Below are 27,997 nucleotides of genomic sequence, written 5' to 3'. Positions count from 1 at the left end.
GATTCACTTCATTTAACCAACATTCTTCAACTGTCATGTCAGGATACCCGTCACCTACTTTGGACAGAAAGGTAAGCCCTGGGCCATGATTTCTATGACGAAAATATCGGCTTATCATGATTTCGCTAATTTCTTTTATGTATTTCTGCAGCTGCGCTCGTTCAGTCCCATCATCTTATTCCATGATCATGAATATCTCGATAACGGATCGGGCCATCACGAACATATCCACATTCCGTATGGCGATCCTCACTACGTTCCTTTTATTGAATCACATAAAAAAAGAATCCATCAAATGCTAGAGAATAATGGCCGATTCTGGACAGACGTCATGACTTCATCCAGAGGTAAGCCCACATCCATATAAGGGTCTGTGCGCGCAGACCGATTCAGAAAAAAAAAAGTATGGTGTTAAATTATTTTTCTTCTCTCCTCCCCCTTTTTTCCCAGTGGAAGAGCATGCAGACCGATTATCTCCTGTTCCGTCCCTTGTGTCATCACCTACGCCTCCCTTGGCGAGGGATCTACCTTCCCCACAGCGACTCAGTACTACGCCACCACCCATGGCGCAGCACATACCAAAAGGAAAATACGCAAGAACGCTTCGGTCCACACGCATCTCCGCCAGCACCTCCACTCCGTCTCCTGCCGCTGGTCGGTCGGAAATGGTGATTGTGGCTGGTCGAAAACGCAGACGGGGCAATCTACCTAAAGCTGTTACGGCGATTCTGCGAGACTGGCTTGCCAAGCACAAGAAACATCCTTATCCAACGGAAGAAGAAAAGGCCGCTCTAGCACGACAAACGGATCTTACCCTGAATCAAATCAGCAACTGGTTTATCAACGCTAGAAGGCGCATTTTACATGCCATGCTCGATGAAGAAGGTTTGACACATTGCCGTAAGCAGAAATAGATGGCATGTGTCATCGATCATTCATACGGGTTTTTCTCATTCTTTTTGGGTCTCATTTCTTTATTAGATCATCGGAAATCCGCCAACACAGAGTTCATGTCTTCATGCTATCATCACGTCAAAAGATTTCCCTCCCGTCCAAAATAATCTACCTTTATTTGGACCCTGTCATTGACATCATTTGCATCTCCATCCCTTGTCGGTTTTCCCATGTTATCATTTATTACTATTATTATCATTTTTTTTTCCATGACCCTGTTTGTTGTTTGCTTTCTATCCTTTTTTTTTCACAGCATTGTTTTCGTTATCGCACTCTTTTCCTGTCACTCACTATTCCGTCTTTTCCGTACTATACTTATCCCATATTTTATGCCTGGAGCAAAAATACATTTATTTCTGCATGTTCAAGAAAAATAAAATACATCTTTGCAATGTAACCAGGGTATGTCCTTCTTTTATCTTGTCATCTACAGTAAATGCCGAGCTTCTTATTTTGCACTTGTCAAAAGGTATGTGCCATTTCTATTTTAAGACTTGACGGTATTATCTTTTGATGCTTGCCTTTTATAGATAGCAAAGAACCTGCTTTTGGGTTGTGTTTTTTCCCACCAGAAGCACCACGGTGTTCTCAGGTTGTAAGACACCGCTCGCTTTATCGACCAACGAGACATCGCCATTTTATCATATTGTTACTGTCTTGGTTCCTACGTGCTGGAATCATGCATGTGATATCAAGTATTGGGATAATGTTACAAGGTTTTTTTTTTTTTTTTTTTTTTTTTTCCTTCAGCCCGCTTGGTTATCATCTACACCCAAATTTTCTTGCATAATATGGTTGGGTTTCCTTTGGAAATTTCCTTCGTGACTGTGTCTGTAACCAGTGTGTCACCGTCCCCCCACTTTTTCTGTTCCCCTTTCCACCGTCTACCCCGCTTTGAACGACCATGACCAAAGAAATACGAACACTACGATGGCTGGACAAGCGACAAGACTCATGTCCTGAGTGTCCCATCTGCTTCAACTGTCAATTACCCACCAATTCTTGCACCAATGGCGGGGACTGCCAAGTCAGCGGTGCCTGTGAATGTCCAACGGGCTGGGGTAAAGTGTTCGGCCCTGGTTTTATCGCCCCACTTGGCCTTGTGTATTAAAGACTTATCTATTTTTATTGCTTAGGTGATCTCGATTGCTCGCAGCCATTATGCGGATCTCTCTACGAGACCGAACGACCAATACGAAAGGGTGACAAGTGCGAATGCGATGACGGGTACGCTGTTATTTTCAACTTGCCTTGTGCTTTTTTTACGGGGCTGGTAGACATGTACTTTGAATTCTAGTTGTATTGATGACCATTGATTTGGTGATTGTAGCTGGGGTGGGGTCAACTGCAACGTTTGTCAGAATGATTTCGCCTGTCAACGATTCAAAGGAAGCAATGCAACCTGCATAAAATCTGCCATTGGACTGAAATCCATGCATGCATGGTGTGATACAACAAGTAAGGACTGATCCACGTTGGTCTAGGCCGAGATTCTCAATGACACACCAATGTAAATTCAAATAGACATTCCATGGATTGATAATACCCATGTATCACTGCAGTGTGAATGGCCTCAGCAGGAGTGTGTATTTCAGTTTTGGAAAGATGCTGAAGAACAATTTTACTGCGAGTTATCCGAGTGCACACAGACAGGTGAGAACATGATGGACGGTTATGCACCAACAGAACGCTGAATCGTTGGAAATCGATAGTGGACGATCATGAAAATGTTCACGGTGTATGTAAAAAAGCAAAATGTGGTTGCATGAAAGACGCGTTCATGTGCGGAAAAGAAGTAGGCAAGTCGTCGAATGAAAAATGAAGATGGATATTGTGGCGGAGGAGAGGGGGTTGGGGGTTGGGGGTTGGTATGTGCGCCGACTGATTTTTTTTTTCCTGCAGATATGTCGGAGCTCGTAGCCAATGTGAAAGGACCCTCTGAATGGTACTGTAAAGATGGAAAGGATTGCTGGTACAATGGTAACCCACGTTCCAAATACTATTTCTCGAATAAGTTTCCTTTTTCGTGCAACCATGCTCATGTTCAATTGCAGAATATTCCACACTGGTCAGTGTTTTCCCCGATAACATCGCTCTCGCTTGCGATGTCGGTGAATGTGCCAACGAGCAGGATTTTTTGGACGCTCAGCCTATCGCAAGTATCATCCGCACACGCATAGATCCGATTTGCGGTATTAAATTGACCGTCGACGTTCTTTTTTTTATTTTTCAGGAACGTCAATTTTCACGTTACACAGAATCGATGATCGTCAGCGCCATCCTCATGGTGTGTCTCATCATTTTTGTCGTGACTAAAGTGACCGTGAAACGCCAACGCCGTTTGTACGGCAGCCAGCTTCAGTTATCCGAATCCGACGACGAACAAGAACTGGCTGCTGCCAGCATAAGAGCCGATCACAAGCAAGTGTTTCTCACCTTTGATGATGTTTGCTACAGCGTTGGTAAGGTTTTTTGTTATTCATTCTGCGAGGTAAGTCTTATTCTGATCATGCTTGATATTATAGCTGGACGTGACATCCTTTCGGGATTAAGCGGCTATGTGGAGCCCGGACAGATGCTGGCAATTATGGGTCCGTCGGGCGCTGGTAAATCGAGTTTACTGGATATCCTTTCCCGGAAACATAAACGTGGTGTGACAAGCGGTCGCATTCAGATCAACGGACATGTCCCTGATCGACGTCAATTCAAACGCATGACAGGGTTCGTGGATCAGGATGATACCTTGATGGGCACCTTGACGGTGCGTGAAACCCTGATGTATGCTGCCATGTTACGTTTGCCTCGAAGTATGAATGTCAAACAAAAACAAAAACGAGTCGCCGATGTGATGAATGAGCTCGGGATTGAATCCATTGCCGATTCCATGATCGGTGTGCCCGGTCAGCGCGGTATCAGTGGCGGTGAAAAACGGCGCGTGAGTATTGGCAAAGAATTGGTCACCAATCCGAGTTTGCTGTTTCTGGATGAACCCACCAGTGGTCTGGACGCCTACAATGCTGGAATTGTCATGGCCTGTCTGCAACGCTTGGCAAAACAAGGTCAACGCACTGTTGTCGTCACCATTCACCAGGTAAGCTACCCAGACTATGTTCAACCGCGCCTACTGTCTGTATGTGAGCTCACCGCATATTCTTTGCACAGCCGCGCTCGAATATTTTTAAAATGTTTGATTCATTGTTACTCCTTGCGGCTGGCCAAATGGTCTATTTTGGTGCGGTCAATGACACGCCGCGTTACTTTCGTGACATTGGGTTTCCCGTGCCGGAAGGATACAATGTCGCCGATTATCTGAGTAAGCCCCAATGCTTGGTTAAATTCTCTTTTGTGCCAACAATAGCCGTATTGACAACGATGTCGTCGCCTTGTTTTTTCTAGTTGATCTGACCATGAAGAAGCCTGAAGAGACGAACCAGCCACAGGAATCCTTGGACGATGACGATGAAGGCGAACAGCGACTAAACGATTTGTCCACTGAAGCGGAAGAGTCGAGCCAACTAATCTATGATGCTTGGCGTTCGGTAGGCGATCGTACCAATACGGGCGATTTTGATTTGCTTTCGGAATCCAACCATACCCATCAACTTTTCGAATCATACAAATCATCGGCCCTTGCACGCGTGGTGAAAACCCGTATTCGACAAGCGACGGCCGATCCTCACCCTTACTCTGTCCGTGTCGGTGCTTCCTCTGACACTCCCCACGCCCTTTCAATGGTCCAATTCTTGCATGAAACTGTGAGTGAAAAAGGAATTTATGTGAGTGACGGCGGTCAACTCATTTCTGTTTTTTTATATCCTCTAGTCACTTTTATCGTCACGAACTTTTATCAATCTGTATCGAAATCCTTTTCTTTTCTTTGCCCATTTTGCATGCTCGATCGCGCTGGGTGTGTTACTTGGCAGTTTATTCTGGCAAGTGGAGATGGATCTGTCGGGTATTCAAAATCGTTTGGGGGTCTTGTTTTTCATGTGCGCTTTACTGGGTTTTGCTTCCACCAGTGCTCTTGACATGTTTAGCAAGGAACGTGTGTTGTACATGCGTGAGCGAGAAAACGGGTACTATGCGCCCTCAAGCTACTTTGTAGCCAAGATTTTGTTTGACATCATCCCTTTACGTGTCTTGCCACCGCTGGTGATGGGTTCCGTCGCTTACTACATGATTGGTCTGAATCCGGCTCTTTACGTTTTTGGCAAGTTTTTGCTGGTGCTGGTACTGTTCAACCTAGCCGCAGCAGGTCTATGTTTGTGTTTTGCCACCGCCTTTAAGAGTATCTCCGCCGCTAATCTCTTGGCAAATCTTGTGATTCTATTTTCCATGTTGTTTGGAGGGTTCCTGTTGAACAAAGGTAGGTTAATGACCGAAAGGGAACCAGATCGGGACGTCGGACGGACCACTGACTCACTTGTCCTTTGTTTTGATCCGGTTTCTTTTATAGATCATATCCCTTCATTTCTAAGGTAAGATAGTTTCGAAAGATGGACCAAGAAGCCAAAGCTAAATGATTTTTTCTTGGCCGTCTATAGCTGGTTGCAGTATCTTAGTTTTTTCAACTATGGTTATGAAGCGCTCATTGTGAACGAATTGAAGGACATCACGTTGCGGGACAAATCGATTGCGGATATCCAAATTCCAGGTCCCATCATCTTGGCTCGATTCGGGTTCAATGGACAGGCCTTTTGGAGAGACGTGATACGATTATGCATATTTATCGGTATCACCATGACGGTAGCGTTTGCATTTCTAAAATACCTGGTCAAGGAGCGACGCTAATCGTTGCTTGTATCTGTACCATCCATGTATACATATTGTTCTTGTTTTTCTTCTCTGTATATTATTGAGTTTTGTAATGTAATTTATCAATGTAACATGTTGCGACTTGACAATACTGTGATGCGTTTGGTTGTTGGAGAAAGGTTATCACTTTCATGTGCGTGGGAGCTGCAGGGGCCCTCCTGAACCGCACTTTATATGACCTGCATAAAGCGATGATTTTCCGCTTGAGAAAAAAAAATATTGATATTTTGATTCAGATTAGGCTTCTTTCGTTCGATTTTTTATTTTTATTTAAGATTATACTTCTTCCTTTTTCACTATTTTCCACCTTATTTTTTCTTCATATTTCCTATTTCCATATGCACATCTACGTTCTCTATTCAAGCAAGGCATATCAAGGTGATTCAAAGGCAAGTTTTAGCAATAAACACTCATTCATCGATCATAGTACTTATCTACCCGTTACCTTAGCAATGCCGATTAGGGTGAATGATTCGTTCCGAATTGTACCGTATGTCTCGGGTGAGTTAGTCTCTTGAAAGTCTGATTTTCTCAAAATAGGACTTCCAATTTCTATCAGGAGTACATTGTCAATCGCATTCCTCAAGCCGACGTCTCGATACTCAACCGTCCAGCCAGCTCCATGGTGTCAAGACCTTGACTGTTTATACACTGTTCACTGAATTTGATTAAAGCCGTCAAAGTAGGTAAGAGTTTCTGGTACCAAGGAATCAATATGCTTACAGTCCATTTTTTTTTACCAGAGTTCTCATACATTCAAGTGATGTCGATTTCCTTAAGAACGTTTCTCAAGGACTTTACCAACCAACCTTGGTTTCTGACCGGTCAATTAGCACTCAATCCGATGCCAATGGTCCACATATTCCTGTCAGGTTAGCGAAATGTGCCTACTCTCTTGCCAACCAAGTACATACGTCCCCCACCGTCACCAACATGAAAACCATTCGAACCTCCATTGGCAAACCCATGATTTGTCCTGCTCGTAATCCACCGTACTCCCATGTATGGTGGCACGTGGGTGCAGGCAGAGAGCTGTTGGTAAGACGTCTAAACGACTACTTGACGGAACCCTTTTTCCGGACGACGCAACTAGGTTCAGCAATTGTAGCGAAGGGATGCCGAATTGGACTGGGGTTTCTGTGGATATGTAACACATCTGCAGATGATCCATTTGGGGATCTGCGGGAAAAAAGGATAAAATGATGACTCAAAATCATGCACAACCATATTCACTTGTTGAATATTGAGGAGCAAATTTTGTCTGATTATCCACATTTTTTTTAACCAAGCGGTGGCTGTGTCATTTATTATTTACATTTATTTGAGGTCCTTTATTTGTCCTGAGCGTAAAGCAACGACAATGAAGGGTCAGTTATCTCTCCGATAAGTATTTTATTTTCTCACGATTAATGCTGTATACTCATGATTAAACATATTGTCGTAGATTTCTTTTAAATATGATTGTCAATTGACGCAAGAAATAGCTGACGGCCTAATTTGTCGATGTCCGGAGTTACTAAGGCTCGCATCATCTAAAAATTTGGTTTATCTGTGAAACTGGTAAAGATAGGATGGGTTGGGTGCAAAATAAGTTATCTAACAAGTAGATCGGGACACTCAGGGTACTCTGGACGTTTCTTGCTAAACTTATTCTGTATTTTCAAAAATAAAAGTAAAAATCAAACTGTATTTTCTGTATTTACCGTCGTCAATGATGCTCATTGTTTTTTTCATTGAAGGAAATAAAGGCAAGAGAAACTGGTTTTAGACGAGGGAGTTCTTTATTGTAAGGACCAACGACCCCGGCTAAATTGGGCGAGGTAATTCTGGATTGAATTTAGCTTGTCTATAAAGAATATGATTTCACCAGCCCTAGACATTTCACGAAAAGACGCACTTATACCCCTGGTTCCTATAAAAGATCCCATAGGGGAAAAACCGGGCTCATCCTGACAAGTTGTCTTGTCTAGCTGCAATAGGTCAAGTGAACTTTTTACAATACAAACCCCAATCATGAAACGCATTTGTCTTTAAATTCATGACATGACCAGTTCTTCTTATTTTTAGTTGATGAAGCTGTCATTGTTGTATATCAGTGCAGGAAGCGCTCCTATTTTAGGACAGTTGTTTGACACAAAGACTTTTTTTTTGGGAGGTCAACTGCATCTTTTAGTCCTCTCCAGCCAATCAGCATGCGCGAAGATTCGCCGAAAGTTTTAGCAAAATGTCGTCCATTTCGTTCTTTTTCCCAGTTCCCCACCCTTTCCACCAATGTCAGCCGTACAACACTTGTTTGTTCGCAGGGAGGCCAGTCCCGCAAGCGGAATTTTCTACAGTCCCCGTGTGGCGAATCTCTGATAACTTTTCAGAAGACCTGGTTTGAACAGCTGATCAACCAGTGGAGACTGCGTGATGTCAGTTAGTCTGGAAGAATTTCGACGTTTTATGACGGTGATCTGTGGCATACCATCTCTGATAATGATTCAGTTCCCTTTGTTGCAGCGATAGCCTGAACCAGTCGTCCCTGTATTGAACGAGATGGGACAGCAGTACAGAAAAATCACTAAGCACATCTCATCAAATCCGAAACGTGCAACCACATATTCTGAGGATGGTGAAGCCTACTGTATCAAAATGAAACGGAAATTTTATGAGGCAACGAACAAGAATGATGCAGTCACCCCCATGTACGAACCCAAAGGGCCAGACTTTAATTTCACTAACGATACTCACAACGCGACCCATGACGATGTCACAGCATCGCAAGAACGCAAAGACCAGCTCATACGATTCGTAGATGAGTTAAAAAAATCATTGGATAGCCGTCGAATGAACTGGTTTGACTGCTGGAAGGAAGGACGAAGTCGTGGTATTGTTCTACAGTACACAAACTACGAAGTTATGAAAAACGCCTATATCGGGCGAAGCAGAAACACCCTTAATCCTTCCCTCTGTACTCTACCCTTTTATTTCATTGTCTATCTCACCGAGTCCCCTTTACATTAGGCAATAAATAAAGTGCTTTGTGAGCACATTTTCTGAACAAATAATCGCGAAAGAAAAATGTGCCCATCCCCTTCTTCTTTCTGCTTCACGCAGTGTGCTGTTCACAATATTTTTCTTTGTGATTGTGACACACGGACTGTCCCGAGAATTCTTGGCATGAGACTTTAAATTTCGGAATAGCGACATTTTGTTTCGAACATGTGAATTTTGTTTGGCTGGTTTCAGTAGGGTGCAGATCCCTTCTTCCAAAAAAAAAAGGTTCATTGGCTGATAATCGTTTGTGAAGCGAATGTGATACATAACATGTGTATTTATAAGCATGACCATGAACGATACTATCCTATCATATGCCACCTTGTAAAAATATCTGAAATCAAGAGCCAGCCCGATAACTTTAGATGGTTTATGCTTGATTTTCTTATCCCTTTCTTCCGTTGCACTGTAATGAAGATATTTTTGCACTTTTTTTTTCACAGGTCAACTATGTAGTTTTTCGTGCTTCCTAAGATGGCGCAGGCGAAAAGCGCTTTCGGGTTCAATGGTTTCTGCGCAACCCGGCTTACCATATATAGAAGGTGACATGGAATTACCGCTCTTTCCATAGAATTCGGTGATCCAAAAAATGCGTCAGACAGGGCCGATCCCTTTCACCGAGTGATCAGACGCATCGAAGCAAATTAACACTCGTAAGAAAAAGAAAGTCAAGGAATCACGATGCTTCATTATTACACTATCAACTGATTACACATTCTAAAAAGTCCATGATTACGAAAAAAAAAAAGATCAGATGTATTGAAACATGGGTTCTGCAACCCAAAGATAAATCATAGCAAAATAAATGGAAAGGAAAAATAACATGACATATTTAGCTAGTTTGGATATGCTGACTAGTCTAGACAGGTGTAACCATCGTGAATTTGTACGGTTTTGTTTTTTGAGTCTGTCAGCATGATGCCGAGGGGGCAACTATAATGAATGTATACATGAGAGAGTAGATAATGGCAAATTTTTAGTTACGGGAGAAGATAGATTTCAAAAATGATCTTCGTTTGCTGGTGGAGGATGCATCATCACGACTACTTTGTGATTGTGGCGAGGGCGAAGGCTGCTTGTTACCCTGATCACTCAGTGAACCTTGTGGGCTAGGAGGATAACTACGTTGCAGCACGATGGGTTCAGGGGTTGTGCCCCATTTCTGGTCGGGAGAAGGAGAAGGTTGCTGTTGTTGTGGATACGGTGACAGGTATTGCTGCGACTGTGATGCGCCCTGTGCAGATGACTGCTGCTGTTGTGGCACAGTATTTTCAGGATTTAGACTGGACATGCGAATGGCTTCCAAGAGAAAAGGCGCCCTTACGACCACCAAGGCTTCTTCGTAGGTAAACCATCGTCGTTCCCGCTTCTTCTTTTCGGGGAACTTTTTAGCGACTTCCTTGATTTCCATTTCAAAGATCCAATGGTGGGCCTTGACACCGTATTTCGTTTTCTCAGCAAACACACCAAGTTGTCTTGTAATTCGACCTTTCAAGCCAGCTTCTTCCCAAGTTTCACGCAAGGCAGCATGGGCTTGTGATTCATTGGATTCCCAGCCTCCTTTGGGCTACATAACACAAAAATTAAGATAACCCATTTATCAGTCAATGTCAAATGCACCGCTAAGAACTCTTATTGCCTTGCAATAAGCTTTGGAAAATAACGTACCAGGACCCATTTGCCTTTGACTTTGCTGGAAGAGATCAACATGAAACGTCGGTTCACGGTATCGATGGGCAGACAACCGGCGACTTGACGCACGTTATTTTCGTCCAAGACATCTTGGCCGTGACCGTGACGGGCCTTTTTTGTGTACTCAATTTCAGTGTGAGCCAAGGCAACATCGGGAGGAGGAGTAAGTTCTCGAACAGACATCTTGTGAATCGACGTATAACAAGAATGTAAGATGATGAAAGAAGAGAAAATGAAGAATGCAAGGGAAAGAAAAAAGAAGATGTGATAAATAAATCAGAGGTCGATCCTCATGGTCGTTGAACTTAATTTATATACGATGTTGCGCTGAGCCCGGATTCACTTTTTTTTTCTTTTTGGTTATTTCGGTTTGGGTGGGTGGTACACGTTTTTTTTTAATTCCCCGAATTGGGAAAAGCCAAGAACTTCCCCAATCCACAAACTACTGTTTTCAGCCATGGCGCATTACAAATGATGAATAAAAAGAAAGAATGTTTGCAAAAAGATCTACAAGTTGATGCTTCACTGGAAATGTTTCTATTTCTGTGATTTCAGTTCACGCTCCGCTCCAAAAAGTCCTGCAGAAATTTCTTCGCCAACCTTTGGCCTTTTTTAGGCGTCCAATCGCACCATAACGACGATCCCTGTTTCACTTGCAATTGGGGAGATAAGATAAATTGATCTTCCGGTCCAGAGAAAAAAAAATGTGAGCATTCCCTGGCGCAGCCAAATTCATACAGTTCCGGAATCACGAAAGTTGGACAAAGTCATTTTCGTTAGATAACGCATGCGGTTCAATGGAAAGGCTCCTTATTCTTTCTTTTTTTAAACATAGCTAGAAAGATACAGCTGCTTCCAACCAAGTAAAATGTCACATCCATCAAAAATAATGTCAGAGTTCAATGATGTTATTGTTTACCCAAAGACATTCCCTTTTTGCTTGGAAATCACGTCCTTTGTCACCCCTCAGAGATGATTTTCCGACAAGTCCTTTCCTGTGGTGAAATGGGGCTCAAGAAGTGATTGTGTAAACGCAAGTTTAAGCCGGTCATCTCTCTGGAGCTCTATCCAATCGTTTCAGTTGACAATCAACTTGCGACTGCAGAGACTACCAGACAGCAACCCTGAGCAAGCCGAACGACAGCGTCAATTTGAGCAAGAACTGCTAGACATCGGCAACAGCCAGATCGCCCCAGGTAATATACATTCGACCTGAAAAGCACTTGATGTTTATTTACACTACCTCTTCCAACATGAGCTGTAGTGAGCCCCAATTCGGAGTATATTTTTCTTGATACAAACCGATGCTTACATGGATCAAACATGGAGAATATGATCAACGCCATTTATCCTAATCTGGACATCCTTACGGAAGTCGATGCAAGCTATTTTGCAAATCATGCCATCCTCCCTCCGAAAAATCATATTGTCGATCGGATTAATGACATTGCCACGGACAAATCCCCAGGGATTATCACGAGTATCTGAGCGCAGACGCAGTGTACGGCGAAATCACCAGAATGAAGTCTCCACCGATTTTCTTAATTCTCTGTCAATTTCAGGTTCGTACGCTGCAACTGCTGTTTGGATAATATGAGTCTTCGTGGCTTATTGTATCTTTTCTAGGTTTCCCGACCCACCGCCTACGCTTAAAAAGAAAGCAGTCGCTGACTACGCAATCTAAACCCAGAAGAAGGGCTATGCAACGGGACGAAGCTCATTTGCCCATTGTTGCATGGACACTATCGAAGCAGAAATTGCAAGTGGTACGCGTATAGGTAACCGTGAGCTGATCCCGCGGGTGAAGTTAATCGCATCGACACGCACTCCCCGTTTGCCATATGAGATATCACGCAAGCAGGTCTGAGGTTCGATCAGCGTTTTGCATGACATTTAACAAGTCGCAAGGGCAAACCATGAACCGTGTTGGTATATATGTGTCAAATCCAGTGTTTTCCCATGGGGCAACAGTGTGTTGCCTTCTCACGAATCACCGATTATCGGAATCTCTTCGTCACGACTGAGCAAAATGAGCAGTCAGAACTCAACCGATGACACAAAGCGTTGTATACAGGGAAATTCTCCAATAAACCTTAATATATTTACTTTGAATCCAATATGTCTGCAAAAGATTAACTAGCAACCTAACAATAGGACTTTATGCAGAAGCCAGAATTTTAAATGGAATGAAGTTCGTCGGATCTGAATCTGCCAGGAGGCGGTGCAGGGAGGTTTTACCCCCACCTCGGCGACGCGAACTCTGTTGAATAATCCGAAGCGAAGCGTAGGGGCTCAATCAGTCGAAGCGAAGCGAGAAGCTAGCTGTCATACAGAAATATTGTATTCATGGTTAAATTGTACAGTATTGAAATAAGAAAAAATACTACAAGAAAGAAATACACACTCCCTATTGATATGTTTTGGGTGTCCAAGGATCACGTTCCAAGCAAAGAGGATGACTTTTATTACCAAAAAATGAAAATGATTTTGCTGGCCTCTGACATTAATCTTGCCTAAGCCTAACAAGTGACTTCATTTAATTGACCTGTGACATTGATTTTAATTGAATGTGACATTACTTGTTGGAAGCAGTGCTTATGGTTGATGCCTTGTAATCGATGGGGCTTTCTTTCTATCTTTCTTTCCTTTTGGTGGATCCAACACCTTCATGTCTCTGGTTTCCAGTAGAAATCACGGCTATTTCACCGGAAACAGCGGTCCTCTCCAAAAAAAAATAAACCAGTAAGCCGGATTTTACACACAGATCAAAAGAGAAAAATGAGTAGTTGAAAAAAATAAATACAGGTTTCACTATAGCATGTTGGCACCTTGGCATGTTGGCACTTTGGCACCTCGCGAGAGAGTATATTTATAGAGAATTTGCCAAACAATACGGTTTTACCATGGCAACTTGGCACTCGGGGCCAACTCTAGCACCATCTTGTTGCTTCAACAACGATTTCATGTGTTTTGGTGACTTTTGGGTCTAGGATGACACCAAAGCAAAATAGAAATAAAAATAGTGGAACCTGATCATCCTGATCAACCTGATCAAAGATGAAATAAAGAGCTCATGTGATCTATTGCAATGTGATAAACAGTGACAGGTGCACGCTGACCAAGGCACCTCGAACGGTAAAAGAAAGAGTATTTTTTTTTGTGGATTTTCTCTCAACAGAACACACGAGCCATGTTTCCATCCATGCCATGGTAACCAAATTCCGCTTCGCATACGGTCAATCCACCGTCATGGATTCGGATCTCCGAACGATCCGATCGTGGGGAGACCATTTTTTTCCTTGGTGTCATGGTTACACCGAATGGGGATGAAATGCAGGTTCAATTTCTGGCGATGGCCTCATCGGTGCATTGACGGCCTTTCATTGGATGAAGCCTCCATTCCGTCATCTATCATAAGGCAAAGGCAAACGGGGGAGGCGCCTCCACTGGTTTTGCATGAAATCATCCAGATAGCAATCATCAAAAATAATATTTAACCAGAAAATGAGGCTCTTTTTTTTAGAGCTGCTTCTTTTTTAGAGCTTCTTCTTTTTGGGATAAAACATCACGGTGGACTTCTAATTTTTTTTTGTTTTTTGGTCGTCAGACTGCCAACAATTGCATCATTTTTTGTGAATTTATCGCTTCGCATAAACTTCAGCGCAATTCGGATTCTTTTTTACATTCTGCTCGCTTTTTTTTTCTTGTTGCTTTCTTTTGCTTTTAAACTATCCTTTATTCTCTTTTATCTCTCGTCACCATGTCGTCGTCTGTCATCAATCTGATTACGGCTGCTGTGGAGGTGTGTTATCGAATCAATTGAGTGCAAAGCGCATCGGGAAATATAATAAACCGTTGGAAAAGGAAAAAGAAAAGGGCATAGTGAACCACGAGCTCATAAAATGATGATAATGCATAGGCTATCCTTCAAGTCATGGTGATAGTCTTTTGTGGTTTCATCTTAACACGATACGGATACTTTGATATGAGCAATCAAAAGGTATGTCCAGAATCTCTAGGGTCTCTTCAACTCCCATCTTTGTACGTCCAATGTCACTTAACAATATCATCCATTGAACCTATAGTGGCTTTCACGTATCAATATGGTGTTTTTTACTCCATGTCTTTTATTTTCCAATATTGCCTCGGTTATCTCCATGGAAAAATTGATTGGTTATTGGCCAATCCCATTCTTCTTTGTCGTTTTTCAGTCATTATCATGGATCCTCAGTCAAATTGGCACTCGGCTGTTACGCATCGAACCCGGCTATCGTCCTTTTGTCTTGGCATGTGTTATGTTCTGCAATACCAATTCATTACCCATTGCTGTTATCTCCAGTTTGGCCGTCTCGGAAGCAGGCAAAATCTTGTACTGGGATGCGGATGATACGCAGGAAGCCGTAGCAGCAAGGTAAAGTCTTATTATCTGGTTGTTGACTGAAAAAATCGTCAGTGGCTGACAGACCCTGGGTTATTTGTTAATAGAGGGATCTCGTATGTCCTGTTCTTTGCCATGTTCTGCAACCTGATTCGCTGGTCCTATGGGTATAATCTGCTTCAACCACCCGAAGGGCAACGGGACGATGTCGTGGCCGAATACTCGAATGAGGACAATTCGTCCCATGGTGATTACGGCAGCATGACAAGAAAACCGTCGGGATCGTCATCCAGCGATCTTGAGCAAGGCATTGCCACGCACGGATCTAATTCCACATTGACGGAGACTTCTTCCAACGAAAGTTCGGGAAAACCGACCAAGCACCATAAGAACAACAACGGGCCGACCAATGAAACCAGCAGCCTACTTTCTTCCTTTCCAACGTTACCGCATGATGAACCAGAACAACCGCGCCGTCACTTTCTCTCGAAAATGCCAGGTTATCAAACGGTGGTCACCATTTTAGTATATATCAACAGTTACATGTCTCCGCCCATGTATGCTGCGTCTCTCGCTCTTGTGGTGGGCTTGATTCCGCCACTCAAACATCTCATGTATGCGTCTGAATCCTTCCTCTACCCTTCGGTGACCAAAGCCATTGAATCGTGTGGCAAAGCCGCGGTACCCATCATCCTGGTTTGTCTCGGTGCCCAGGTTACCTGCATCCAACAAGGTGACCATCCGTTCCCGCCATCGATGAAAAAGCCGGTGTTCTCGGCCATCTTGATACGCATGATCGTCGCTCCGTTGTTTGTTATCCCCATCGTTACGGCATTTGCGTATTACGGTCGACAATGGTCGTCGTTGGCTGAAGATCCTCTATTCATCGTGACCATGATCATCGTCGGCTGCACACCTACCGCTATCAATCTGTCGCAAATCACCCAAGTCAGCGGCATGTTCGAAGAGGAAATGCTCCACGTCTTATCCTGGAGCTACGGAGTCGTGTGCGTACCGGTTTGCACCACCATTGTATTCCTCGCCTTGCGCATCGTCGACAGTATCGATTAAATATCGTTCCACATATTCTTAGTTTTGTTGTCTCCACTGTTTGTTCTTTTTCTCATTTTTCTCCCATTCCTTCATCCTGTATGGTCTACACTGTCCCATTTCCTGTATATATTTCCTTTTGTCTTTGATGATCACTCTGTCGGTTTTATTTCCAGATGAAAGTAACTGGATATCCAATATAAATTTTCGTCACCTTGCGTATCGACCCATGCTAATCCATCCTGTAAAAGATGTTCCTAAAAAACGAGGACTTGATAAGTGGTTTCACACTAATGTAGGGGAGAGTCATGATCCAATTACCAGTGCATTGTTTGTGCGAATTTGTTCCCAGCCTAATTCTTGCTGGACCATACTTAACATAACATAGCCCTTATTCTATACAAAGAGCACGCGACTTTAGAAAACTCGTGGTTGAATGTGAGCTGGATGAGTGGACTCTAACCTGAGCTAGCAGTAAAAGGGAGGATTGATCTTTATCCAGTTCCTTTGGTACTGATCGTACCATTTTCCGACTGCCAATGCTGATAACCTCAAATCCGCCTGATAAAGGTTTCAACGTTTTGATAGCTCGAATGATATCGTCTCTGGATGGGCTGCTTTAACGTTCAAAGTTTCTGCCAAACTTACGATACCAGAATACTTACTCGGTTATCTCTGTATGCTTTCCAGATTTGGCTCCTCCACGCATTCGTTCCACCCGTCGTTTCAGGTCCCCCAACTCAGTTAATCCGCCATCCCTGGACCGACTGGCCATGCAACCTTCAATAATCTGAATACCAAGTTCGTAGTAAAAATCGCCCACCCCCAATAAATCGGCCCAAAATCCTTTATTTGCTATTTTCCAAAGCAGTTTAATACGAGTCAGCGGAACCATGGGCCACAAGCACAAGCTTACATGCGAGAGGATCGACGCCAATGTTGGCACACATGCGTTGAAAGTGGGCTCGGAATGTGGCATCTTTGCGGATATCTTTGCGGTGTTTCCACGCAAACTCTTCAAGGTTGTTCTTGAATACCTCGAGTTGTTGTTGAAGCTGGCGTATTCGAGAGGAAGCGTACGTTGAGCAAAAAAAAAAAAAGGGCGGGGCGCGTGCACTATTCCCCATTCATGTGGTTGTTACCTGTTCCAGTTCACGGGCGGCTATGGAATCGCCCACCTGCTGAAAGTCTCGCTAATAAAATAAAGCTCCATCAGTAGATGGATCGTGCATGGACATGGGCAGATAAAATAGCTTACATCAAGACGTTCTCTGTGTTGTGCATGCGCCAAGCCTACAGGTCGTCGCCGCATAAGGATTGAAATAGAGCAAAAAGAAACGGCGTGTAATTGTCGGACTTTCTTGGAAAGCGACAATTTTCTCAATTTGGGCAGCTTGGACATGCAAATAACATAATAAGTTTTTTTGGGGTGCTTAATATGTAGTCGTCAAATTCCTTCTATAGGTGTTGTCATCTTGAAAGAAAAAATATAATTAACAGCGAGTAGGGGATGTTATTCGTTTTGTTCATGTATATTAAAAAAGGGGAATCTGGCGAATTTATTGGGTTCTGGGATGAGTGGTATGTACAAGAGGAGAGCAAAGCGAAACGTTTCTAAATTCAAAAGCGAGTATTCGGCTCACACGAGAGGTGGCAAAATCTTAGGGTGAAGGGGGTATGTCATGGTTAGTGGGTTCGACGGCGGTGTTGGCTCGACTGGCGAAGACCAGGATCCATTTCATGTTGGTGAGCATGTATTTCAGCGCTTTAGTCCACAATTCGTCTTGATTGAACTGCAGTCGGATCGATAACTCGCCAATTTTGTCCTTCTTGATACGATAAGGCAGATGCAAACTTCGATCCCGCTCTTCCGCAAAATCCGTCAGTTGCTTCAAACAATTCAGCATGGCAACCATGGCATGGTCAAAGCGTCGATTGAGAAACATACGATTAAGCCCAAAATCGCCTGATCCATATCTATTGGAAAAAGGAACAAATGGGCCATCTGTCAGCACTTCTTACGCTCCCCAAATACTATGTGTTAGTTGCTTACAATTCATAGGACAGTACGCTGTCGCCTTCCACTTTCTCTATCCTTGAAAACGATCCCATCGGAACAAGTCGATATCTAACGGTGTGGATATAGTATCAGTCACAGGTTACTTTTGCCACGGATTCTTTTCAAATTTTTGCATACGTTTTGAACTGAAATTTCAGTTTGTTGGCTACAGTGTACAAGAGTAACAGGGTCTGACCCCATGCAGCGTTGATTTCGCTCCACTCCACGGGTTGAGAACTGAGCCTGCCAAGACGGAATCCATTGATAGTGCCAAAAGGACCGTCATGAGAAATGCAAAAGGCATCGTTGTAAACCACCGTCTTTTGCAACCATTCGTATTGTTTGACGTCCTGATCATACTTTAGATTGATGGAATCACGCTCGTTCTGGAACGTCTGCAAGGTAATCTGATACTCGTTGGTTTTATCCCAAAAGTGCTCCTGCTCCTTATCCAAAGCCTCCATTTCCTTCTCCAATTGCGCCAATTCGAGTGCCAGTGCTTTTCGCTCCTCTTCCGTTTTCGCCAATTCTTTGTACGCTTCATCTTCTTGAAGTTTCAACTAAAAAAAAAAGATACCATCTCAATTTTAGGACCTAATCACTGCGATCGAATCCCCAGAAAAGTTACTTACCTCTTCAACTTGTTTGCGCAGTGATATTTCTTCCTCCTCACTCACTTGACTGTCTTTGATTTTTTTCAGGAAATCGATATAGCAATCGCGTTCGCGACCAACATTATCCAGTTGTTTCTCGAGGGCTTCCAGTAGCATATCGGTGCACTCTTGGCACATGGGATGATCCACGCTTGATTTGGACGACATGACATCAAATAAACGGTTCGCTACCTTTAGGCGATGCGATAGACTGTTGTTACGTGTCCCGTGATGATCCAGACCGGAAATCGTGGCCCCAGAATAGCCTTGGTTAATCGGAGTTCTCGATACGTTGGTTGTATCGCCTCCATTGGCAGGACTGCCGGACGACGAAGACGTCCCTGCCGCCGCCATGGGCGCTGCAGGGCCTACTTGGGATCGTGACAGTACGACAAACGATTCTGACGGTGCAGGGTAGCTTTCTCGCTGTTTCCTTTGATTGCTGTGAGAGCCGACGACGGTGCCCGGCAAGGGAGCATTAAACGGCAATTTGTTGTTGCCAATAATTCGGCGAGAAACAGGTTGACTGGAGGATGGAGCGGCGGATGGCAGAAGGGACGATTTCACTTGCTGCTTATAATGCTCCTCAGCCAAAAGGGGAGCTACAAGAACCCAGAGTCAAAACCATGAGCGGTTCTCGTAAAAATAAGGATCCCGTCAAGCAGTGCATGACCTTACCGATCAACAAGTCCGCTGATGTGCTGTCAAGATCGGTCAGTGAATCATCGATGCGAAGTGGATTTTTGCATCGTTGACATAAAATGGATTGCATGGCTGATCAACCTGTGCGGTTTTTGTTCAATTACAAATGTCGCATAAAAATCAACGTAGGTCGCATTCACACAAAAGGAAAATGATGGAAGTCCGACAACACGAAATTCCATCAAGTCAAAAATATCACACGATTCGTCACACATGTCAGACGGCGTTTCCGATGTAATCGTATGTGAAAAAGCACCTTATCTGCAAAGGAGTCCATGTCATGGTGAGAATTTTTAGAATCTGACAATGTACGAGCGATGATTGATATGAAGTTGGTGCTTCACTATCTGGTGCGAGACCGATGCTAAAAAGTTATCGTATATTGTACTTGTGCGGATCAGGAAAATCAGGATCTATAAGTATATCTGCTTCTTGGCGACGCGTGCTGCATCGATGCCAGTACATGCTACAATAAATTCTGAAAATGAATCGCCAGGGCTCTAATGTTTGGATTTGAACAGCGTAGCCCAAGCTTTCACTTCTATTCCAACTCGAACAGCCATCCTTTTGAGAATTTATTATCCTTTTTTTTTGACACGATTTCCGAGACGCACTTGAGTGATCCAGCTTGCTCCACCAAAGTGGAACCGACGATGATAGAAAAATATGCGGCTTCGTATCGGTCTCTCTCTGAATATTGGTCAGATGCTGCATCAAAAACTTTCATGCCGGTGAGGTTTCATCGATCGCATATTTATGGGCTTGCATGATCAAAGTTCCCGAACGAATCAGTGACAGGCCATTATCATTATGCCGGAAAGTTGCTAATATATTTGTTGAGCAAACCAAAGGACTTGCCGATGAGGTTATGGTCTATCTGGTCATATCTATCGATAAACACCAGCATCCATTCATATAAATGTTTGCTTATTTTACCGGTATTTCCATTCGAATGTATGCCCATGTAGCTTGTAACATACGATATTGCGCAGAATGAATACGAGCGATGGAAACGAGTTGCTGTTTAAGAAAAGATTTGCTCATCAAACACAAATAGGTTCACAAGGGAAGACGCGCATTGGCAAAACTTCGGGGTTGATCGAGAGTGAAAATGATCCATGCGTTGAACAAGACTATCCCTATCCTGAAGAACGGATTCGCAAAAGAAGGCATTCACCTCATAAACATCCGCAGCAATTGCATAGGTTAGTGAGTATCTTGCCCTGCATTGGTTGAACGCTTGATTAAGCGCCATGGTATTCGGAACAATTGAATCCTTGTCCGTTGTCTCTGTCTGAAAAAATTGATAAAGTAAACAATTCCAAAAAAAAGTGCAACAAGTCAACGAGGATTCCTGGCATCATATGAAGAATGAAGGTTATTCAATGAGCGATTGCTCAAGCTTAAAGAGAGATGAAGGAAAATGAACAAGGCGGTCGGTCGTGACTTGGGAAATGGAACCACGAGCGCGTTTGATTCTCACCTTACTTTTTTTCAAACTCCAAACCTTTGCGGCAGGATTCATTTTCTGTAACCTTGCATACGGACCAAAAATAAGGATATGTTCTTGGAACAGATATGTCCCGGTCAACTGAATTCCAGTCTTCACGCCATTCACACATTTATATGGGAGGACGACCGTCTTATCGTAAACTATCATGACTCGCTTCTTCATGCTTTAGCTCTTGTCGTGTCTCCCAACCATACATATTACCTCAATGTTAGATCTATGCAAGTGGCGATAAAGTCGTCATTTACGCTGATCCTAATAAACCCATTCAAGTCTTGACCTACCCTACCGGCCTCAAAGACGACACGAACCCATTAGCCGAATCAGTGGCTGCCGTAGCAGGAAACAGCTCCACAGGACAGGTACCTTTTTTTTTATCCTGCAGGAACTTTATCCGCCCAATGACCACCATGACCACTACTAACATTCGTTTCAGATCGCTGTAGCCTATGGTTCCGTCATTGGTATCTACGGATATAGTAAAACAGCCACCGATACAGATGTACGTTACAGCACACGGCCTTATTGAAGATACCAATCTTATTGTATTCTATAAACCAACAGAATCCCCATCAATGGACACTCGATCATTTGCTGGACGCCAGTAACCGAGTTTCTTGTCTCGATTGGAGTTTTGACGGTAAATAACGGGTCGATGATCGGGTTGTTTCCGAAGCTGATCACCATTTTCTTTAGGAACACTGGTCGCCGCCGGAGTCGGGATTTCTTTGTGGCGACTCAATCCTCAAGACACAACGGCCATACCATGGCAAAAAATATGGTCATCAAGGTGAGCTTGTCTTTCAAGGACACCAAGTGAATGAACTGAGGAACGAGGGCTGTAACTGGGGACCTATAGTTCGGCAGCAGAAATCATCATGGCCAAGTTTGATCACAGTTCCCCCATGTTTGCCACCATAGCACAGGTAAGATAACTGCGTCATTAACATACATGGAATTTTCATTGACGTTGAGCCCTTAGTACGATCGCCTGGTCACTGTATGGTACAGATCAAAAACCACAAATGGTAGGCACAGTGATTGTCATGTTGACTCGACGGTATCTAACGGGTGAATTCCCAATCAGCGAACCAGATACATTACGATTTTGTATTTCTATCCCATCCACGTCACGTCACCCATTTCGTGTGGCGAAAACTACCGCAAAATTCCCAGTAAGTGTTCTTTTGTTTTCTCTCTTGTCGACTCGAGATATTTCGGACGACCATGGATGGCTCATCATTGGCAGTGACTGTACTTTATTTACCATGGCGCGGGATGGGATCGGCCGGTTCTGGAGTCCCGTCGACCTGGAACAGATGCATAAGCTCTACCTTTGCGCCGTGATCGATCCATGTCAATCCCTCGTCACGGCCGAACCGGCTTCGGAAGACGGCAGCATAGCTCACATTGATCACGGGGAGGATTTCTCGCCTATTCACTATATCGGATGCGACGAACTGTCGAGTTCACTTTTTCGCGATTTTCAACATCATTCAAAGCACGAAAGACTTGATCACAGCCTTGATCGTATGCGCAATATGGTCCGTGATACGCCCGATTTACTGTTCCGATTACAATCCGACGGCTCGCTCATCTTCTGGGGTGTACAGGTACGAAAAAACAAAGAATCTATTAAAGTGACCACTTACCAAAAATCAATGTTACAAAACTTCACAGCATTTAAATTGTTCTCCTCGACGCGTACCTCGTGTATTTGTCGTTTTGCGGATTGCTCAAGCCATTGATGCATCCGATATCACTTATTTCCTGAATCCTGTCCATGTACTTCACGATTATTCCCACATCCAATCCTCTTGTAAGCAAGCGAATCGGGGGCGCCCCCCCCCCAGAAAACGGATCTGACTTTATGGCATGCTAATTCTCTGATGATCATCAGCTATCGTCAAACCCGTCGAACTTTCTCTGTTAGCCATTAACCCTCACGGCCAGCTACGATGCTATGGTCTTAATCTCCTTGATTTCCTCGACTCCACTTCGTTTATACCACGTCTGCACCTAAAGTACAATTGGCTGGGACATCAGCATGCCATCCGTAGTCTACAACAAGCGCAGAACAACCGCTTCTCCACTGTTGGTGTCGATGGTCAAATCAACATTTGGAAATATGCTCTCCATGAAGTAAGTCGTCCTGCTCTGGGAGGCTCACGAAAGCTTGACACCTTAATCATCGTTTTGTTCTAGGTCAGTGGGAAATCTGGTGCGCAGTTGCAACTGAATAGCTCGATTCACGTCAATTCAAACAACCTCCTGTCTGTAACATTGGATGATGGTAGATAGGGGCATTTTCCTTATTACGGCGCTCTCAAACATTGCACATCAACAAGACGGGCTAACTTGTTTTCTTGTCTTTATTAGATGCACATGTCGTTGTCTACAATGGAATGGACATGCTTCTATATACATTTGATCATCATGATTGTCACTTGCAACACAGTTATTTGTGTGATAAATATGATGCGAGTATACCACTCTCGTCACTCCACATCCACCGTTACGCGGGGAATTCCTCTTCACCGCAAGACTCGCCCAAGGTTTATCTTTTGGTCGCTGTGTCGGACTCTCACAAAACGGCTTTCCTCTGGCAAATTATGCTTGATGATGTCAGTGACAGGCGGCGCGAACCTCACATTGAATTTTGCGGCCAGCAAGTCTTTGAATGGTCGGACATTCCGTCCGCCGTCTCCACCATCGATTGGTCTCCGACAAATACCGCTTCCATGATTCTCCGTCAACTTTGCACCAAGGATGGACAATTACCGATACTCACCGTGGCGGTTGGTTCGTCCATCTTTTTCTATGGCGTAGATCAGCCCGACGACGAGTACGCGACCGTCTCATTAAAGGAGCTGTATACTTTGGAGACCGGTATTCGTGGAACGATATATCAGATACGCGGTGTATCGAATTTGCTTGCCCTTGGTGAGTGAAACCTCGTTTGCTTGAAATGACGGTTCTTTATTTATTCTTATGCATGCATTTTGCCAGCTTCCTTGTCTTCTGACGGATCGAAGCATGAGTTATCGTTTTGGGCGGAAATGCGTACCATGGAACCGCCCGCATTATTCACATCAGTTATCTTTGAGTAAGTGCAATGATCTCAGGGACTTGCATTACTTTTTCCAGATGATGACGGTAGCTATTATCAGGGACCGTATTCGTGATATGGCATGGTCCATGTCTTCCGACGCCCAGTTTTTATTAGCAGTGGCGTTTTCTTCACATATCGCGATTTATGGGGAGAATAGACGGTCAGATATCAACCATGATGAACCGACATGGACGTGCTACACTATCTTTGAAGTGGACAGGTAAGTTGGGAGGACACTTTTTACTGCAACAAGTTCACAAAACTGAAAGAGATATCATCAGTCCGGCAGATATTGTAGGGGTCACATGGGCAGACTATGGTGTGCTAGCTGTCGCCGCTGGCAATCAAATCCGTTGCTATCTTAAATGGTTAACCGTTAATGATAACATCAAAGGTAACGAACGCTTTTTCCTTTTCCACGTTCATTGAGCCATGTATTCAAGGAATATCCGTATCATTTGTTAGGCTCTTTACGGTTGAATCCGGAAGCAGAGCCCATGTCCAATATCTATGATCTCTCGTACGAAAAAAACGGACCTTTGCCTCTCTACCATCCGTATCACCTGATTCACTATCTCATGTGGGGTAAACTTTTGAGCATGCGAGCAGTTATGAGTACAGATTTGCTGATGAATGGAACAGGAAAAATGGAACTTATAACACACGTCTTGTATTCCTTGTACAAGTTTGTTCGGCAAACGATTGATGAAGAAAATGTGACGGAGCAAGTGCCTCCACTATCGGTATCTGCTATTCTCAAACTACAAAATGTACTCTTCTTGTATTATTCCGTGTCATTTCCAGCCAGTTAAATGTAACTTTTTTATTTTTATTTTTATTTTTGGGGCTGTTTAGGCCAAGGTACAGTCGCAGCAACAGCCGCATCAAGACTCGTCAGCACTGTTTGATGACGATGATACAAGACTGTAAGATTACAGAAACATTTCCATGATCAGAGGCATTGTCATTGACACTTGACACTGTTGTGTAGTGATTTGGATGATCTTGGTCACGATAGTCCACGTGCGTTGACCAGTTCAGAATCCACTTTTCTCATGAAACATCTGAAACAAAAACGATTAGCTGGATTGTCCGAACGAGAACAAATGCATCTGGTGGCCATGATTGATACCTTTGTGGAGATCACCGCACACAACGAGGCATTGGATGAAAATGGAGCGCGGTTTACGGCATTGGTGGAAAATCATTTCCACTTGAACCAGATCCTCCCCGCGGACCAGCGGCAGCCCGATTTGACCTCGCGTGATATTGTATGGGCACTGCACAGTCAGTCACAAGATATGCTTCTCGAACGGTGCATGAAACTAGGTGGTAAAAACTTGATGTGGCCAGATGCCCGGTCGCTCGGCCTGGTCCTATGGTTACAAAAAATCGATGTAGTGGTAAGCCAAAAGAAAATTTACTTGAAACTGAAGGGATCCATGGCACTGATGAATACACAACGCAACCGAATTTCAGCGGGACCTGATCGCCACCATTGCTCGAAATACGTATTTAGCAAAAGAAGAGTTGAAAGATCCCGTAGACTGCACGCTGTTTTACTTGGCGTTGAGAAAAAAGAACCTTTTGCAAGGACTGTGGCGAACCGCGAGCCACCACAAGGAACAGTCTGTGATGCTCAAGTTTCTCGCCAATGATTTTTCCGAACCGCGATGGCAGAAAGCCGCCGTCAAAAATGCATTTGTGCTGCTTGGAAGGCAACGATTCGGTATATCATAGCAGACTGCACTCCTCATAGTCACGTTCTAACAACATATCATATTTTTCTAGAGTACGCGGCGTCTTTCTTTCTACTGGCCGACCGTTTAAGGGATGCTGTCAATGTGATACTGAAACATATGAAGGACAGTCAATTGGCCATTGCTATCTGTCGTGTATATGAAGGTCGGTTATTGAACAGGGCAAGGTGTTTATCTATGCATTATCTGATGAAAAACACTATTACTTAGGCGACCACAGTCCTCTTTTGAAGGATATTCTTCAAAACACGGTGTTATCCGATGCCATTGCTGCCAATGACCGATGGATGGTGAGTGCCGCGTTTTGGATGCTGAATCGACCTAGCGATGCTGTGCGTGCTATTGTACTGCCGCTGTCTCAATTTGATGAATCCGTGGATACCCATGATCAAGCGTCGGTCGCGACCATCACCGATCCCAACTTGTTCATCTTGTATCAGCACATGAAGATTCATGTTCAGCACCGGAACCATGTCACGGTGGATATTCCTTACGATGTCGAGTATATGTTTTACTTGCAAGTGTCACGAGCCTATGAACGGTTAGGCTGTCCTCTCTTAGCGTTATACATCCTGGACCACTTTTACATGAAACCGCCATTGGCCGTAAAAGCATCGCCACCCATTACGGAAGAAAAGCCTTCCAGAGCAGCGGATTTGTCTGCCGATGAAAATGACGAACCTTCCAGAGCGGCCAACAAGAAACCCGCCCGAGCGGTCGATCTATTTGCGGACGAGGACCCCAAACCGGCGCGAGCGGCGGATTTGTTTGCCGATGACGACGTTAAGCCGGCACGAGCGGCGGATCTGTTTGGTGACAGTGATGATGATTCGAATAACCTCTTTAGTCGTAGCCGCTCCACGGGCCCTGTGGACCTGTTTGCCGATTTGGAAACGACGACACCAATACCGACCTACGATGATGACGATTTATTCGCCGATTCTGATCTCGGTTCGCAGGCAGCTTCTTCAGCATCGGACGAGGCACCCATGGAAAAGACAAAAGACGGCTTATCATCGTACAAGGCGTTACTGTTGATGCGCATGCTCCAGGTAAGCTTGATGTGGCCATGACAAAAATCAAGACACTGAATGAGATGAAATGACGAGGATAGACGGTATTCCACGCGGCTGCCACTCTTTACCATACCATACCCATGGCGGAAATCCATCAAGAGCCCAAGTTTCAGGACGCATTTTTAACGGATCGGCAAGATCTGATCGAGTTGGGTGAAACGCTGGCGATTGATAGAACCATGTTTTCCCGCCTGCTGATGGAAAAGACGATTGAAGTGGACGTTTTCCCGTTTTATATGAACATCCTCGATCAACACGTGCTAGATGGTGGCGACGTGGGTTACTTTTTGCAAGCGTTCAAAACCTCGTATTTCCAAATCTGCGAACCCGTGCTCATGCAGCGTGAGCTGACGTATCCCGCTTTACGGTTCTTTGAACGATGGACAGAGTAAGATAGCACTGAAGACGTTTGGCTGGATACCGGGACTTACGGCGGTTTATTTAGTGATGTATTGGCGACTTTTCACATTTGGAGTCGCCTAATGACGCAGCATGATACATCGCCGAAAACGGCCCTGATCGTGAACAACATTGTATTAAGCAGTTATGTGTGCTCGATTGTTACTACTTTGCAGCAGCGTCACTATGAGAAATCGTGGAAGCTGTTGTATCATCTACGGGAGCTGATTGAAGCAGTGCTGGGTGGCGCGAACAAGCAACACGAGATGGTCCGCCTTTTCACGAAATTACAAACCCAGGAAACACCCATGGTTTGTATTGATGCGGTCCCAGATAGGCTTCACAGAGCTAAAATGATAAAACGTGTAGGTTGAAATGAATGCGGAAGACTTTGATGCGTTCTCTGACGACAGCATGTTTGGATTTGATCTCAATGAAGAGATATATAAACCACTTGTGGATGCCCGAGACAAATCTTCCGGAGCCTATATCATGGAAGCGGCCTCGCTTAACCATACATTATCGTTGCTGGAAAGCTGCATGAAAACCAGCGCCAAAGCCACAGGGATCAACAGTAAGGCTCTATCACGTTTTTGTTGCATGGGTGCTCACTGTTTTGTTGGACAGATGAACTGGTCGAATACATCTGGACAAGCTTGCTGGATCCGCTGGCGACCCGTGTCCATTTTATTAAATCACTTTTGACTGAACAGTTGGATAACGACCTGAGTCAACGTAAGTATTGGTTTCTAACCTGCGATGGTGGCTTTACTAAACTTTGTGATCGTAGGCCACGTT

The 27,997-nt window shown here is 44.1% G+C and overlaps 11 protein-coding genes across 11 annotated transcripts; 8 read left to right on the top strand and 3 right to left on the bottom strand.

Moving 5' to 3' along the window:
* Nucleotides 1-35: 35 nt before the first annotated feature.
* Nucleotides 36-914, top strand: BYT42DRAFT_617456 (uncharacterized protein; the record flags this gene model as incomplete). The annotated part of the gene is made up of 3 exons (XM_051572187.1): nt 36-71; nt 152-347; nt 451-914. The coding sequence occupies 3 exons, from the start codon at nt 36-38 to the stop codon at nt 912-914; spliced, it is 696 nt and encodes a 231-aa protein (XP_051419672.1).
* Nucleotides 824-1,670, top strand: BYT42DRAFT_584465 (uncharacterized protein). The gene has a single exon (XM_051569872.1). It carries the CDS (start codon nt 920-922, stop codon nt 1,349-1,351), a length of 432 nt encoding a protein of 143 aa, XP_051419671.1. The 5' UTR covers nt 824-919; the 3' UTR covers nt 1,352-1,670.
* A 941-nt stretch (nt 1,671-2,611) lies between these two features.
* On the top strand, nt 2,612-6,079 carry BYT42DRAFT_110213 (uncharacterized protein). The gene is made up of 9 exons (XM_051562096.1): nt 2,612-2,753; nt 2,857-2,934; nt 3,009-3,109; nt 3,188-3,416; nt 3,480-4,045; nt 4,117-4,267; nt 4,351-4,709; nt 4,777-5,432; nt 5,499-6,079. Exons 1-9 carry the CDS (start codon nt 2,720-2,722, stop codon nt 5,743-5,745), a joined length of 2,421 nt encoding a protein of 806 aa, XP_051419670.1. The 5' UTR covers nt 2,612-2,719; the 3' UTR covers nt 5,746-6,079.
* Nucleotides 6,080-8,280: 2,201 nt separating this feature from the next.
* BYT42DRAFT_502829 (uncharacterized protein) lies at nt 8,281-8,775 on the top strand (the record flags this gene model as incomplete). Its single annotated transcript, XM_051564857.1, has 1 exon — nt 8,281-8,775. A coding segment is annotated over one exon (495 nt), but the record flags the coding sequence as incomplete, so codon positions are not given.
* A 742-nt stretch (nt 8,776-9,517) lies between these two features.
* Nucleotides 9,518-10,839, bottom strand: BYT42DRAFT_584415 (NUDIX hydrolase domain-like protein). Its single transcript, XM_051569871.1, has 2 exons — nt 10,477-10,839; nt 9,518-10,375 (listed from the first exon to the last, which is right to left on the bottom strand). Exons 1-2 carry the CDS (start codon nt 10,681-10,683, stop codon nt 9,785-9,787), a joined length of 798 nt encoding a protein of 265 aa, XP_051419668.1. The 5' UTR covers nt 10,684-10,839; the 3' UTR covers nt 9,518-9,784.
* Nucleotides 10,840-14,012: 3,173 nt separating this feature from the next.
* BYT42DRAFT_110003 (auxin efflux carrier) lies at nt 14,013-16,092 on the top strand. The gene is made up of 4 exons (XM_051562095.1): nt 14,013-14,302; nt 14,365-14,500; nt 14,586-14,911; nt 14,986-16,092. Exons 2-4 carry the CDS (start codon nt 14,435-14,437, stop codon nt 15,947-15,949), a joined length of 1,356 nt encoding a protein of 451 aa, XP_051419667.1. The 5' UTR covers nt 14,013-14,302; nt 14,365-14,434; the 3' UTR covers nt 15,950-16,092.
* Nucleotides 16,081-17,240, bottom strand: BYT42DRAFT_617452 (EAP30/Vps36 family-domain-containing protein; the record flags this gene model as incomplete). Its single annotated transcript, XM_051572186.1, has 7 exons — nt 16,081-16,185; nt 16,250-16,324; nt 16,392-16,533; nt 16,594-16,783; nt 16,845-16,983; nt 17,071-17,121; nt 17,187-17,240. 7 exons carry the CDS (start codon nt 17,238-17,240, stop codon nt 16,081-16,083), a joined length of 756 nt encoding a protein of 251 aa, XP_051419666.1.
* A 349-nt stretch (nt 17,241-17,589) lies between these two features.
* BYT42DRAFT_549116 (autophagy protein Apg6-domain-containing protein) lies at nt 17,590-19,412 on the bottom strand (the record flags this gene model as incomplete). Its single annotated transcript, XM_051566052.1, has 5 exons — nt 17,590-17,905; nt 17,982-18,056; nt 18,126-18,547; nt 18,620-19,242; nt 19,319-19,412. 5 exons carry the CDS (start codon nt 19,410-19,412, stop codon nt 17,590-17,592), a joined length of 1,530 nt encoding a protein of 509 aa, XP_051419665.1.
* Nucleotides 19,413-20,818: 1,406 nt separating this feature from the next.
* BYT42DRAFT_109736 (uncharacterized protein) lies at nt 20,819-21,595 on the top strand. The gene is made up of 4 exons (XM_051562092.1): nt 20,819-20,990; nt 21,068-21,214; nt 21,289-21,492; nt 21,549-21,595. Exons 1-3 carry the CDS (start codon nt 20,904-20,906, stop codon nt 21,379-21,381), a joined length of 327 nt encoding a protein of 108 aa, XP_051419664.1. The 5' UTR covers nt 20,819-20,903; the 3' UTR covers nt 21,382-21,492; nt 21,549-21,595.
* Nucleotides 21,550-23,357, top strand: BYT42DRAFT_109870 (uncharacterized protein). Its single transcript, XM_051562094.1, has 9 exons — nt 21,550-21,642; nt 21,712-21,778; nt 21,835-21,880; nt 21,940-22,027; nt 22,102-22,465; nt 22,533-22,671; nt 22,753-22,994; nt 23,063-23,145; nt 23,232-23,357. Exons 2-8 carry the CDS (start codon nt 21,731-21,733, stop codon nt 23,093-23,095), a joined length of 960 nt encoding a protein of 319 aa, XP_051419663.1. The 5' UTR covers nt 21,550-21,642; nt 21,712-21,730; the 3' UTR covers nt 23,096-23,145; nt 23,232-23,357.
* A 107-nt stretch (nt 23,358-23,464) lies between these two features.
* Nucleotides 23,465-27,904, top strand: BYT42DRAFT_503469 (RAVE protein 1 C terminal-domain-containing protein; the record flags this gene model as incomplete). Its single annotated transcript, XM_051564905.1, has 14 exons — nt 23,465-23,795; nt 23,862-23,958; nt 24,023-24,184; nt 24,246-24,358; nt 24,430-24,549; nt 24,607-24,734; nt 24,826-24,890; nt 24,956-25,367; nt 25,444-25,693; nt 25,756-25,869; nt 25,935-26,776; nt 26,839-27,152; nt 27,246-27,510; nt 27,569-27,904. The coding sequence occupies 14 exons, from the start codon at nt 23,465-23,467 to the stop codon at nt 27,902-27,904; spliced, it is 3,549 nt and encodes a 1,182-aa protein (XP_051419662.1).
* Nucleotides 27,905-27,997: the final 93 nt, after the last annotated feature.

This window comes from Radiomyces spectabilis, assembly GCF_025331425.1.
Source record: "Radiomyces spectabilis strain NRRL 2753 chromosome Unknown BYT42scaffold_13, whole genome shotgun sequence".
NCBI classification, from domain to species: Eukaryota; Fungi; Mucoromycota; class Mucoromycetes; order Mucorales; family Radiomycetaceae; genus Radiomyces; species Radiomyces spectabilis.
Note: the sequence above shows the minus strand (reverse complement) of the source record. Positions and strands in the feature narration are given on the sequence as shown.